The sequence below is a fragment of the Chrysochloris asiatica genome, unplaced genomic scaffold, assembly GCF_000296735.1.
Source record: "Chrysochloris asiatica unplaced genomic scaffold, ChrAsi1.0 scaffold00042, whole genome shotgun sequence".
In the NCBI taxonomy this organism is placed as follows: domain Eukaryota; kingdom Metazoa; phylum Chordata; class Mammalia; order Afrosoricida; family Chrysochloridae; genus Chrysochloris; species Chrysochloris asiatica.
The window spans coordinates 16,772,255-16,787,340 of NW_006408560.1; the positions used below are offsets into that span (position 1 = coordinate 16,772,255).

General features: G+C 39.1%; 1 protein-coding gene across 1 annotated transcript in view; it reads right to left on the bottom strand.

Annotated features, from left to right (window-relative positions):
- The window catches only part of FCRL5 (Fc receptor-like 5), a 55,292-nt gene that overhangs the window by 19,582 nt on the left and 20,624 nt on the right, over positions 1-15,086 (bottom strand). The window contains exons 7-9 of the mRNA XM_006861740.1: positions 13,606-13,881; positions 8,556-8,834; positions 2,729-3,007 (exon numbers count right to left, since the gene is read on the bottom strand). Coding sequence (XP_006861802.1) covers positions 2,729-3,007; positions 8,556-8,834; positions 13,606-13,881 — 834 coding nt within the window. The remainder of the gene's footprint in view (positions 1-2,728; positions 3,008-8,555; positions 8,835-13,605; positions 13,882-15,086) is intronic.

Here is a 15,086-nt window from a genome sequence, read left to right on the forward strand (position 1 = left end):
CAAATCTGCTCCACAAGACCTCTTTAAAGTGCTAAAGAGCAAAGGTATCAGTTTGAGAACTAAGTGGTGTCTGACCCAAGTCATGGTATTTTCAATAGCTTTATATAAATGTGAAAGTTGGACAATGAATAAGGAACAACCCTGAAGAATTGATGCATTTGAGTTATGCTGTTGGAGAAGAATACTAAAGGTACCATGGACTGCCAGAAGAACAAACAAGTGTGTGGGAGAAGTAGAGCTAGAATGCTCCTTGGAAGGCAGAATGATGAGACTTTGTTGCTCATATTTTGGACAGAAGGGACCAATCCCTGGAGAACGAAATCATGCTTGGTAAAGTGGGGGGTCAGCAAAAGGCAGGAAGACCCCCAGCGAGATGATTGGCACAGTGGCAGCCACAGTGAACTCAAGTGTAACAATTGCGAGCCTGGTACAGGGCTGGGCAGTGGTTTATTCTGTTGTACAAAGGGTTGCCGTGAGTCTAAGCTCACTTGATTATGCCTAACAACAGAAAGTGAGCATGTTATGGTCAAAAGAGCAAAAATGCTTGGCCAAGGCACTATAGCTAGTTACCTTCAGAAACAAGTTTAGAATGTGTTTCTCAACAGCCCTTGGCACACTTTTGCCAGACCACTAAACAAAACAAAACAAAGCAAAGCAAAACAAATGAATTGTTGCCAATGAGTCAATTCTTACTTATTTCAACCACATGTGTGCAGAATAGAATTACTCTATAGAGTTTTGAAACTGTGTCTTTTCATAAACAGGTCACTAGATCTTTCTTCTGATGCATCTCTTGGTAGTTTCAAATTGGCAGCCTTTTAGTTAATAGGAAAATGCTTATTAACCATTTGCAGCATTCAAGGATGCTCTGGTAGCGTAGTGGTTACGAATCGGGCTGCGAACCTTAAGGTCAGTGGTTTGAAACTACCAGCCGCTCCGCGGGAGAAAGATGAGGCTTTCTCCTCCCGTAAAGATTTACACCCTCGGAAACCCTGTACAGGGTCGCTATGAGACGGAACTGACTCGAAGGCACTTAACAACAACAACAACAACTATACCACAGGATTACCTGAAAAAGGATTTGGAGGCTTGTCTTCTAGAGATGACATCACCAAACAGAACACAGCAGAAGTTTTATTTCAGATATTACAAATGGTAAAAGGTCAAGGGACAGTCTGAAACATGGAGATATTTGACTTCCACCCTGTGCCATCCTGTTATCTCCTTTCCTGCCATGGCCCCTTTGCTTTAAAGATCATTTTGTAAAGGAGTAGGTGGCTCTCCTAGGATCACTATTACATACATGTTGTTGTTGTTGATGTTAAGTGCCGTCAAGTCGGTTCCGACCCATAGCGACCCTGTACAGGGTTTCCGAGGCTGTAAATCCTTACTGGAGTAGAAAGCCTCATCTTTCTCCCACAGAGCGGCTGGTAGTTTCGAACGGCTGACCTTAAGGTTCGCAGCCCAATTCGTAACCACTACGCTACCAGAACTCCTTACATACGGTGTATAATGTGGAAATGTGAGATGCACTTGCCATCCTGGTAATGAAAGGAGCTCAAGATGGCTTGTGTTATTTTTGAATACAGGGGCTCATACTCTTTAGTTTCTTTTGTATTATAATTGCAGATCAGAACATAGTTTATGTTGTTAAAAGTCTTTGCATTTTTAATGAGGGAATGTTGATCATATTCAAGAAGAATACTTGAGTTGTGGAGTCTTGGTGTAGTGCTGTGGGATAAAGCACTGGACAGCAAGGTCAGTATGAATCACAAGGTTGGCAGTTCAAACTCAGCAGCTGCTCCTTGGAAACCCTATACAGGGTTTCTATGAGTTAGAACTGACTTTACAGCACTTATAAACAACAAGGAACTTGAGTTGTACTCCTGAAAAGTTCTGAGTTCCTGAAAATGCAACCACAGGAATTCTGTATCTCCAAATGGAGGTTATATTGGTGGTAAATATGCTAGAAAACAAATGTTTTCACAAATGGACCAATAGACAACATCATGATAAGTGAAGAAAAGATTAAAGTTGTCAAGGATTTCATTTTCCTTGGACCTACAATCAATGATCATGGAAACAGCAGTCAAGAAATCAAATGACATATTGCATTGGGCAAATCTGTTGCAAAACACCTCTTTAAAGTGTTAATGAAAACAAAGATGTCACTTTGAGTAATAAGGTGCACTGAACCAAGCCATGATATTTTCAATCACCTCATATGAATATAGAAACTGGACAATGAATTAGGAACACAGAGAAGAATTGATGGATTTGAATTATGGAGTTGGCAAAGGATGTTTAATGTACCATGGACTTTCAGAAGAACAGACAAGTCTCTCTTAGAAGAAATACAACCAGAAAGCTCCTTAGAAGTAAAGATGGCGAAACTTTGTCTCATGTACTTTGGACATGTTATTAGGAGGGACCAGTTCCTGGAAAAGAGCATCATGCTTGGCAAAGTAGAAGGTCAGTGTAAAATAAGATGTCACTCATTGAGATGGATTGATATAGTGGCTGCTACAATGGGCTCAGACATAGCAATTGTGAGGGTGGTGCAGGACCAGACAGTGTTTCACTCTGTTATGTGTAGAGTCACTATGAGTTGTAACTGACGTGAGGGCACCTAACAACAACAATGCTGGATGGCCTACCATTGAATAGTCCCAAAGAATCCTGTAGCTCCATTTTTAGCTACTAAGGAGAGAACACAGGGCTAACTTACCTTTGACATTGACAGTCACCACCTGGCTAAGCTGAGCCCCCAGGCTATTGTTGACCTTACAGGAGTAGCTTCCAGAATGTTCTGCTGTCAGAGAGAGCTTGAAGAATGCTCTTCCTCCAGAAAGGACTGAGCTATCGCCCAAGGTGACATCTTCATGATAAAATTGATATGAGATTGGGAAAGAGCCTTTTTGAACTTCACAGTGAAACTCCACAACATCTCCCACCACAACCTGGGTCTTGGGAGTCCTGAGAGTAAGGACAGGGCGAGACACTGGAACTGAAGGAGGAAACATAATTTACCATCAGTTTCTACTATTTAAATATATTACTTTTATTAAAGGCTGTGTTGCAATGAGTTACTTAATATGAACATTTTAACTATAGACTTTGTGACTCCTACACAATAATTGGGTGGAATTACGTAAATAAGGTTGCTTGTGACCCAACAAGAGAACTGGAGAGTTTGCTAATAAGGCAAACAAGGTACATTGACACTGGGAGTGGGAAAATGCAAATAGGGTGTATAGAACCTGAATGAGGGAATTGGTCAGTTTGCCATCCTTCTAAGCTTAAAAAGAAAAAAAAAAAAAAGGGAATCTCAGATACAGGAGAACTTCACTGCCACCAAGAAGAAGAGCTGGTAGTGGAGTGCATCCTGTGAACCCAGGGTCCCTGTACTGAGAAACTCCTAGACCCAGGAGAAAGAGAGAGAGAATTGTAACACCAGAGACAGCATGAAGCACTGAGAAGTGATGATAGAGAAATGGCAGGAATGGTAGAGTGGTCTTCCTGACCCATGGAGTGAGGCGGCTACAGTGGGTATGCCAACTCATGACATGAGAGAGCTAAAAGCCTCAGCTAGGAGGCTTAATGGATGGAATGGGGAGTGGGGGTGGGGTTTGGGCAATTGGCAGAGCTAAAGAACTATGTAACACTTGCCCAAGCAGGGCAGGGGCCAGAGAGAGGCCTGCTGGTGAGTGACTGAGAAGAGACTACCCTGATCTAAGAACTGTATCCAGAGTTGTTCCTGACCTTGAATTCTAACCTGTTACTTCCCTAAGAAGTCACAGAGTTGTGAGTTCTGTGTGGCCATTGCAATGAAATATTGAAACCAGCAGAGAAATATAGAGTGCCCTGGGAGGGACAGCTGATGTCAGAATTGCTCAAAATGTTGGCGAGAATAGGTATAGGAATCAGCCTTGGGCTGTTGATCTTGATTCTCCTTCCTCTTTGTGAAGGTAGTGGAGGTAATGTGCCCTGCCACACCATTTTTGCAAAGGTATTTCCACCAGGAAAACACTTTTCTCTGTTTTCAGTGACCTTGTGACATCACTCAAAATGCAGATATAAATTCTTCAGATCTGAGAAAACAATGACATTTGTGTAGTGCTTTACATAGTTTGGAGTACTTGGATAGACAATCTTAAATGTGTTTGAGGAATCTGAAAACAAAGATTAAATAAGAACTCAGGCACCTGAGAAGTCAAAGGATGATTGAGGGAAATGAAAAATGTGGTCAAAGGAAAGTGAGGAACAGGAATGAACTGCTGCTTTTGTAGCCATGGATGTAATTGTAACTCGACAGCATCAGAAGTTGGGCCCACAAAGGAATGAGCACTGGTCAATTTATCTGGTCCTTTTTCATCAAAAGTTAATTGAGAAATTAGTAAGTCCCAGGAATTGCTTTGTATGCTGGGGATTCAATGTTGAGAAAGACAAGTTCCTGCTCTCATGAAGTCTACAATCTAGAGATATTGCTAGGCAGCAATTAAACAATTATGCTATTATTGTTGTTAGGTACCATTGAATATGTTCCTACTCACAGTAACCCTATGCACAGCAGAATGAAACACTGGCCAGCACTGTGTCATCTAAACTATTGTTCCATTTCAGCCCATTGCTTCTGCCACTGTGTCAATCCATCTCGTTGGAGGTTGAAAGTCTTTGCATAGTCAATCAATACAAGTAAAAATCTTTCTGGTATTCTTTGCTTTCAGGCAAGATTCATCTGATGTTATCAATGATATCCTTCATTCCATGTCCTCTTATGAATCCAGCTTGAATTTCTGTCATTTCCCTGTTGCAACCACTTTTGAATTATCTTCAGCAAAATTTTACTTGCATATGATGTTAATGATATTACTTGTTTGATGATGTCTGCATTCCATTGCATCACTTCTCTTTGGAATGGGCACAATTTGGATCTCTTCCAATCAGTTGACCAGATAACTGTTTTCCAAATTTCTTGGCATAGATGAGTGAATGCCTCCAGAACTTCATCAGTTTGTTGGACGATTTCAATTTGTATTCCATCAATTCCTGGAACCTTGATTTTCACAAAAGCCTTCAAAGTAGCTTGAACTTCTTCCTTCAGTATCATTGATTCTGTTGTTGTTGTTTTTTCCATAGGTTGTCTCTTTCTTTTTTGAGGTGCATTTTTTTTTTTTAAGTTTTTATTGTGAATTGAGGGATAGTTTACATGGGAGAACATTAGTTTTACACTCATCCTATCATATTTTGTTCCATTACAATGATTACAATCCCCTCCATGCATCATCATTCAACACTATTTGCTGTTTGTTGTTGTTTTTTTAATGTATGCAAACACACTCAGGAATATGTAATCATTTAAACAACCAACCAAAGGGCACATTCTGCAAACCTGCCTCCTGGCTGCCAGCACATAACCTTTCCCTTTCCATGAGTCTGGAGTCCTCAGCTGCTCTGTCTCTCCATGTCATCATCTCTGCCTCCATCTCTGGTGTCACTGCTTCTCTGGATAGGGTCCCACATTAGGTTCATGCTCTTCTCTCTTGATGGTCCTTGGGTGCTCTGTTGCTGGACTGTATGATTAACTACTCCCCCCTTTGTGTTATAAAACTTCTACCTTTACAGTTGTGACAATCACAATTAGTCATGATAATAATTCATAAGTGATTATTGATCATATGTTACCTCTTGAAATGGTTAACATTGACAATTTTTTTTTTTTTTGGTACAGTGACTGTATTTCTTCCATCTTCTTTTAAGGTTTTCTGCATCATTCAATATTTTCCCCATGTTGTGTTGCCGTTATTAAGTGCCATCAAATCAGTTAGACTCATTGCAACCCTGTATATGAGGAGTGGCTGGTGAGCTGGAACCATTGACCGGCTCACCAGTCACTCCTCTGAAACCCTATACAGGGTCTGAGTCAAAACTGTTCAATATTGCAAGTAAAGGCTTGATTTTTTTTTTTTTTCTTCAGTTCTTTCAGTTTGAGAAATGCTCTTCCCTTTTGGTTTTCTAACTCCAAGTCTTTACATATTTCATTATATGCTTAATTTTGTTTACTGAGATGCCCTTTGAAATTTTCTGATCAGCTACTTCCTCATTTTTTTCATTTACTTTAGCTTGTCTATGCTCAAGAACAAGTTTCAGAGTCTGTTATGCCATCCATTTGGCCTATTCTTTCTTTCCTGTCTTTTTACTGACCTTTTGCTTTCTTCTTGAATGATCTTCTTGAAGTCATTCCACAACTTTTCTGGTCTTTGGTCATCAATGTCTAATACATCAAATCTGCTCTTGAGATGGTTTCTAAATTCAGGTGAGGTATGTTCAAGGTCATATTTTGACTCTCATGGACTTGTTTTAATTTTGTTAAGCTTTTGTCTGAGCTTGCATATGAGCAATTGATAATCTGATCCACATTCTACCCCTGGTCTTGTTTTGAGTGATGATATCAAGCATTTTCATCATCTCTTCCCACAGATGTAGTTACTTTGATTCCTGTGTAGTCCATCTGGTAAGGCCCATGTGAATAGTTGCCATTTATGTTGTTTAATAAAGGTATTTGCGATAGATAAGTCATTGGCCTTACAAAATTCTATCATGTGGTTTCCAGCATAGTTTCTATCACCAAGTCCATATTTTCCAACTATTGATCCTTTCTTTTAGATTCCAACCACCAGTAATTATCAATACATCTTGATTTCATATTTGAGTAATATCAGACTGAAGAAGTTGGCAGGATTCTTCAATTTTATTATCACTGGCTTTAGTGGTTAATAGATAAATTTGAATATAATGGTATTAACTAGTTTTCCTTGTAGCTGTATGGATATTATCCTATCACAGACAGCATTGTACTTCAAGATACATCTTGAAATTTCTTTTTTTAGGATGAATGTGATGTCATATAGCTTTAGTTTGCCTTTCCTGGCATAGTAAACCATATGATTAACTGATTCAAAATGGCGAATGATAGCTCATTAATGCCTAGTATATCTATCTTTATGCATTTCATTTAATTCGTTACAACTTCCAATCTTCCTAGATTCATACTTCCCACATTCCACATTCTAATAATTCATAGATGCTTGCAGCTGCTTCTCCTTATTTTGAGTTGTGCCCCATCAGCAAATGAAGGTCATGAAATCTTTACTCCATGTCATTATGGTCAACTCTACTTTTAGGAGTCAACTCTTCCCCAGTGTTATTTGGAATGTCTTCCAACCTGAGGGGCTCATCTTCTGGCACTGTATCTAACAATATTCTGCTGGTATTCATAATGTTTTCATCTTCTGGTACTATTTCTTATAATGTTCAATGTTCCATTGCTGTTCATAAGGTTTTCAGTGGCTAAGCATTCAGTAGTCTGCCTCTCCTTCTTCCTAGTCTGTCTTAGTCTTAAAGCTCAGCTGAAACCTGTCCATTATGCTATTTAAAAAAACAGTGATATAAATTCTAGCATCACAGCATCTTGCAAACCACCACAATGCAACAAACTGACAGACATGCTGTGGTAAACAATTATATAATGAATTATTAATGTATTAATTCAAATCAATCATACAAATATAGAATTGATGCACTGATAATTCATACCAAGTGAATAAAAGAGTACTATAAAATAGAATCACTGGAACCTGACCTAGCATGGGTTAATTATATTAACCAGGTGAGAAGGGAGGTAAAGTATGGGCCAAGTCGGACAACAGCATGTTTACAGGTCCTCAGTTGGGAGGAAGTTGGGCACATTTGAATTATTGAAACAAGATGGCAACAACACTAACAGCTGAAGGGCACCGTGAACAGGGAGGCTGGGGAACTAGACAAGGTTCACAATCTATGAGGATTTTGATCCCTGTCTAAAGAGCAATGGGAAGTTAATAAATATATCTATCTATACAGGAGTATAAGATGACCAAATTATCTTTCTAAAGGACTGCTCTGACTTCAGTGTGAAATATAGATTGTAGTAGGTCAGAATGGAATAAATAGGCAGGTAGGTAGTGCTGCAGTGGTGAAAATGATGGTGGATTTGACTAGATTATTGGTGGTAGAGAAAGAAAGATCCAAGAAGGAAATAAAGATCCAAGAAGGAAATAAAATCAACAAAACATATTGACATATGAGGGGTGATAGAGAAAGATAAAAAGGAAGAGAATGCCTTAACCTTTTTTTTTTTAAATCAATCTACAGAGAGAGGATAGCACAACAAAAACTCTTTTAGATAAGATGCATTGAACTTTATTTTATAACTTCTGTCTTTCTGATGATTGTTGAGCAGAATATAATTTGCATTTTGAAAAGTCTTCATTCCTATAGTAGGAGAGTTTGGTTTAAAGACTGAATAGTGTTGCTACAAGGAAAGGTAGAACAAGTGAAACGTAGGTTCAAGTTCCTGAAATGTAGAACCCAGAACTCTCAGATGGTGATTATGGAGACAGCAGGCCTTCCATGCTATTAGGCAGCATATAGTCCTGTGTATCCCTGTAGCTCCAGCTCCCACTACTGCAGGGAGGTCAGAAAGGCAGTGTTGATTGTTGAGAAGACCAACTTACCTATGGCACTGAGTAGCACTGTATAGCTGTGCTGGGTCCCCCTACCGTTGTCAGCTGTGCAGTGGTAATTCCCAGAATGCTTTTCAGTCAGAGAGAAACTAAAGGAAGCTCCTCCTCCAGAAAGAACTGATCTTTTTTCCAGGATGACATCTTCATGATAGAATCCATACTGGATTGGGGGTGAGCCTCTCTGGGACTCACAGTGAAGCTCCACCATGTCTCCAACCACAGCCTGAGCCCTGGGAGTCCTGAGTGTGAGGACTGGGGGAGATACAGGAACTGAGGGAAGAAGTGAGATAGAAGATATCAGTATCATTTTTTCCCCCCAGTCAAATGCCTCGTTAAAAAAATAAAAACAAATAAAAATAAAACCCTACAGAGCTCTATAACACAATAATGCAAAGTTCTTTCATCTCCTTTATTTTCATTTTCCAGAGATCACTTCTGTTGACTGTTTGGTGGTACTTTCTAGATCTTTTAAATGTATAAATACATACACATATTCACACATAAATAAATAGATAAAAATGCACCTGATCTGAATCACAACATATCCGCTTCTCTACAGGCTGCTTTTTCCTCTTTACAACATATCATAGCTGTTTTTCTACGGCCTTACTTAGAGATCAACACCATTCTTTTTTTAAATGAACTTTATTGAGGTATAATTTGCATACAATAAAATGCAATGTTTTAAAATGTAGAATTTGATTTTTTGATCAATTTTATCTAATTATTTTTAACAACAAAATATTCCGTTGTATGAATTGGTTGTGACAATAATCATTTCCCTATTAATGGAAGTTTAAGGATGTTTTCTTTTAAAAATTCAGATAATTCTGCATTAAACAACACTATAGATCTATTTTGCATTTGTATATGTGTTTTTAGGCAAAATTCTTAGAAGTAGAATTTTTGGACTAAGGAATATGAACATTTTAAATGATGATATATAATACCAGATTGTTGTTCAGAAAGCATGAATCAATTTACATTTGCATTGTGGTATATTGCTGTTGTTAACTGCCTTTGAGTTGATTCCTATTTATAGTGACTCTGTATCGGGTTTCCAAAGCTGTAAATTTTTGTGGAAGCAGACAGTCTGATCTTATCCTGAGGAGCAGCTTATGGACTCAAACTGCCATCCTTCTGGTTTGCAGTTTGTTGTTTGTCATACAAATAGTATATAAGAGCTCCTATTCTCCATTCTCTGGTCAAATTGCAGTCCTATACATGCAATGGTTTACTTTAATTATCCTCTTTGCTTGATTTTGGCCTTTATAGCTACTCCATCTGAACTATTCACTCATTCTATGCTATGTAACCTTACAGCCTAGTCAATTTTCAAAGATGACAAAAATCCTCACAATTGTAGTAATAAACAGTATTATAATGAATGGAAAAAAGATTGAAGTTGTCAAGAATTCTAGTTTACTTCTTACCACAGTCAGCACCCAAGAAATCAAATGAATTGTGTTAGGCAAATCTATTACAAAATATTTCTTTAAAGTGTTATAAAAGCAAAAATGGCACTTTGAAAACTAAGGTCTGCCTGAGCCAAGTCATGGTATTTTTAATTGCCTCATATGCATGCGAGGGACTGGTGGTGTGGCACTGTGGGTTAACGTGGTGGACTGCAAAGTTGGTTTGAATTGCAAGTTCAGTGGTTCAAGCTGCTCCTCAGAAACCCTATACAGGGTTGCTATGGATCAGAACTGACTTGACAGCACTTAACAACAACAACAACAATGCATGTGAGAGGTGGACAATGAATAAGGAAGACAAGAATTGATGCCTTTGAATTACAATATTGGTGAAGAATAGTAAATATAACATGGATTGTCAGGAGAACAAACAAATCTATCTGGGAAGAAGTATAGCCAGAATGGTCCTTAGAAGATAGAATGGTGAGATTTCATCTCACTTTGGGCATGATGTCAAGAGGAACCAATCACTGGAGAAGGGCATCATGATTGGTAAACTAGAGGGTCAGCAAAAAGGAAGAATACTCCTAACGAGATGGATTGACCCAGTGTCCAAAACAATGGGTGTAAACAGCTATAACAAAAACAGTGCAAAAAGGACAAGGAATTGTTTTTGTTTTGTAGCATAGTGGATTATAAAATAGATTGAAAACACAAGGTCAGCAGTTCGAATCTACCAGCTGCTACTCAGAATAAAGATGAGGCTTTCTGCTCCTGTAAAGATTTATAGCCTCAGAAACTCTATACGGAGTTGTCCTGAGTCAGAACTGACTCAACAGTGCACAATCACTACCATCATTGCACATAGGGTCTCTATGAGTTAGAACCAACTCAACAGCACCTAGCAACAAGAAGCTACAAATGGAAAATATATCATTAATTAAAAAAATTATAAACTCAATTATTTTTCATTTCATATTATGGAGCCCTAGTGGGATTGTGGGTTAGGCATTAGGCTGCTAACTTCAAGGTCAGCAGTTCAAACTCATGAATCAATCCTCAGAAGAAAGATGAAGCTGTCTGCTTCTGTAAAGATTACATTTTTGGAAACCCTGCATAGGGTCACTATGAGTCAGAAATGACTTAATGGCAGTGGGTTTAGGTGTCATTGTAATTTATAATAATAATAATAGTAAGGAGTCCAGTTAAGGGCTTGGTTGCTCATTAAAATGTTGGCTGTACTAACTCATCTCTGTACCATAAGACAGACAATCTGGTGATTTGTTCCCATAAATTAGAGTCTAAGAAAGCTAGAGGGTAGTTCTCCTCTGTCACATGGGGTAACTGTGAGTGGAAGTCCACTGTACAACTCACAACAAAAACAATACAATAATAATGATAAGGAGGCAATTATTGTGTGTGTTTTTTATTTCCTTTCCTCCCTCTGGCCAACTGATTTTTCTTTGTTACATTTATTTTTTCCATTTTCAGTATTTATAATAGCTACTTTCTATTCTATAATTCTCATAGCTTATTAGTTTCTGTTTCTATATCAAAATTAGTGGTGTTCATCCTGATTTGTACACTATTCTTACCTGAGGAAGTTGTAAAACATTGATTCTGGAGCCCACCTGAGACACTTTCCCATGATCTAAGCTAGTCTCCCTAACTAGTCACCACCACTGCTTTGGAAGTGTATCACGTAGTATCATCAGTTAAGGCAGAAGCTGAGAGAGTAAGAAGTCACTGTCCAGAATCCTTAGGCAGTAGATGCTAGGGTTAGCAGAAGCCATGTGGAAACAAAAATCCTGAGATTGATAAAGGGATTATGGAGTGTAGTTAGGAGGAGAAAGAGAACAGGGACAGGAAGGCAGAGAAAGAAAATAGTTGGTGGATATAGCAGTAGTGTTACACTCCAAACACTGAATCTGGAGCTCAGTGTGTGACAGAAGTCAATCACACATCGAGATGAAAAGCAGAAAGCACACCTTTATTGTTGGATTCACAACAGCTGAAGCTGGAGCTACACTTGGTAAAATACCAAGCGCTCCAAAGTTCTAAAAGAGGAGACAGAGTTCTATACAGGAGAGCTGGGAATTATGTCTGAATCATAAATAAATCTAGTTTTGCCATAGATTTTCTGTTCAAGTAAACTGTGTACACAAACATTTTTCAGTAACATTCTTGCCATCCTCTTCTTGGAACATCCTATCATTTATTTAGCCATAGACTATAACTTTGTTATACACTAGTTACAGGCATTCTTTCTTAGGACAAAACATTTTGATCATAGTCTTAAAGTAAGCTTGATTCACTCAAGGGTTAGTGGGGGAGGGTGTTGTGCATATTCTGAAAGCAAAAGGAGAAAGGGATTTAGGACAAAGGAAGTTTGGATTTAAACCTATGTCAGTCAGTTATGCCAGGTGCCTCAGTTTCAGGTGATTAATGGTTTATGACTTATCTCTAGTGTTAGTAAACGTCTTAACTATCTGTTGCTTCTTAAAAAGTTATAGTTACTTCTCTTAACTCATTGGGAGGAACACTGGAAAATTCCTTTGGAGAATATGCATTGCTCTCTCAAACTCTGTGTCAGGAAGAGTTGGTAGACATAGAACATAGTTCATTGTTGTCAAAAAAAAACCTTGTTTGAGAAACACTATATTCTCAGAAATCTCTCAGTTCTTCTTCCATGAATTTGGCCATTCTGTCTTTCTTACTCTGTGGCTATCCTTACAACAAGCCCTCACCCACTGGGGACACCTGAGGTGATCTGTTTTATTGTGATGTATTACAGTCTGATAGATTAGACTCCAGGCTTTCCTGTTTCTCTGTAACAAAAAGTAGGTGTTCACTCCCTACTAAATGAAGATCCAAAAGTAAACCAAAGCAATTTCTCTTGCAAAGAGATGTTCTGAATGGTTACATGGGTAACAATGAACTGTACTCTAATAACAGAATGCTTGCCTAAATGTATATACTTCAACAAAAATTGAAAAACATTGTACAATAAAATTACATTCATTTTAATGAGTTAGAAGACAAGAAATAAAGGAAATCCTGGCAAATCAAGGAGCTGGTGTCCAGGGAGTCACCTTCTCTTTTCCTTTCATTTTAAGCCTTTTTCAGGCCTACTATCAGGACTCTTACAGCTTGAGAACAACTTGGAGAGACTGACATTTTACCTAATTTTTGTCCAAATTACTGTGCTGGTATTGCGCTGTAGGATAGCACTGGATTTTTAACTATAAGGTCAGTGGTTCAAACCTACCAGCCATTCCTCAGAAATCATAAACAACAGCATAGTTAAACTAATAAGCATTCCTGGGTACATATGAGCGTCTTCTGTGTATCTGGTTAAGAAAAAATGACTTGAGGACTGAATAGCTCCTGGCCTACAGGATGTGAGAAGAACAGTTGAGAAAATATATTCACTTGATAAAGTTTATGACGATTTCTTAGGGGTCTGGTTAAGCCTGGCCTAAAAGAAGATGCAAGTCTAAGCAGCTGGTTGGCTGAAAAGGGGAGTCAATGGGCAGATTAGATTAATGAGGGTAGGAAACAGTAAGGTCTAAATGAGAGAAACGTTTGAGACAGGGATGGGTGGTTGGCAGAAACCCAGGACTTACTCGTGACATCGAGGCTTACAACCTTACTGAACTGGTGCCCCTGGCCATTGTCAGCTGTGCAGTAGTAGTTTCCGGAATGCTCTGTGGTCAGAGTGAGGCTGAAAGATGCTTCTCCATAGCGTTTAGGGTGGCTCCTTATTTTGATATTATTACAATAAAACTGATATTGAATTGGGGGAGAGCCTTTCTGGGTTTTACAGTAAAATGTTACGGTATCTCCCTCAAAAGCTTGGGTCCCAGGAGATCTGAAAATGAGGACAGGCTGAGACACAGGAACTGAAGAAGAAGAAAAAAAAATTAGTCAGTAGTTGTTTCTGCTTCTTATTGCAGGTTTCAATCAGTGGCCAGGGCAAATTCATAGCTTCCAGTTCTCACTAGGCCCCCAAGGTAACCAAGGATCCTACAGAGCTCTCTGCTTGCTCTCTGCTGGCCATTTTGTCTTTTCCTTTCCCATCAGACCTCTATGGAGCCCTGGTGGTAGAGTGTTTAAAGTATTCCACTGCCCTTCTGCCTCAACTAGAACTAGCCTTGGGTTCTGTCTGACTGGACACTGTCTTCCTGAGCCTTTTCCTCTGCCACTAGCTCGTTTCCAGACTGGCTCTTCTACAATTTGTTCTTTACTCTACAGCTTGAGCAATCTTCTCCAGGATTACAATCTTTTATGTACGCAATTACCCATTGGAATGAAGTCCAAATCCTGACCATTGTTTCAAAAACCTGTGTAACTTGGCTCTGCTTCCCTCCCCAACCTCATCCCTGTCTTTTCCATGAATTTTACTCTATGCTGCAGTCCATATGAACTGGCTTCTTTCCAAATCCTAAACACACCCTCCTTCCTTCAGCTCTCATTGGAGCACAGCTTCTTTCTCTCCCCCCCCCCCCACCCCTATTGTTAGCTCCCACAGAATTGAAATTTCCAGTCTTGACTCATGGTGACCCATACACAATGGAATGAAACATGACTCAGTCCTGTGCCATAGATGGTTTTGAGCCATAGGGTTTACATTGGCTGATATTTAGAAGTTTATCTTCAGACCTTTCTTCCTATTCCATCTTAGCCTGAAAGTTCTGTTGAAACTTGCTTAGGGTCATAGCAACACAAAAGACATCAAAGATGGATAGGTAGAAATCAAGAATTCTGCCATGGAATCAATACTGTCCTCTCCCACACAATCTCTCTTCCTTCTGAAATAATCCTTGTTGTTGTTTTAGGTGCCATTGAGTCGGTACCAACCCATAGCGACATTATGCACAGCAGAACAAAACCCTGCCCGATCCTGGGCCAACCTCACTATTGTTGCCACGCTTGAGTCCATTGATGCTGTCACTTGGTCAATCCAACTCGTTGGGGGTCTTCCTTTTTTACTCTGACCCTCCACCTTACCAAACATGATATTCTTCTCCAGCAACTGATCCCTCCTGACAATATGTCCAAAGTATGAGAGACAAAGTTTGGCCATCTTGGCCTCCAAGGAGCACTC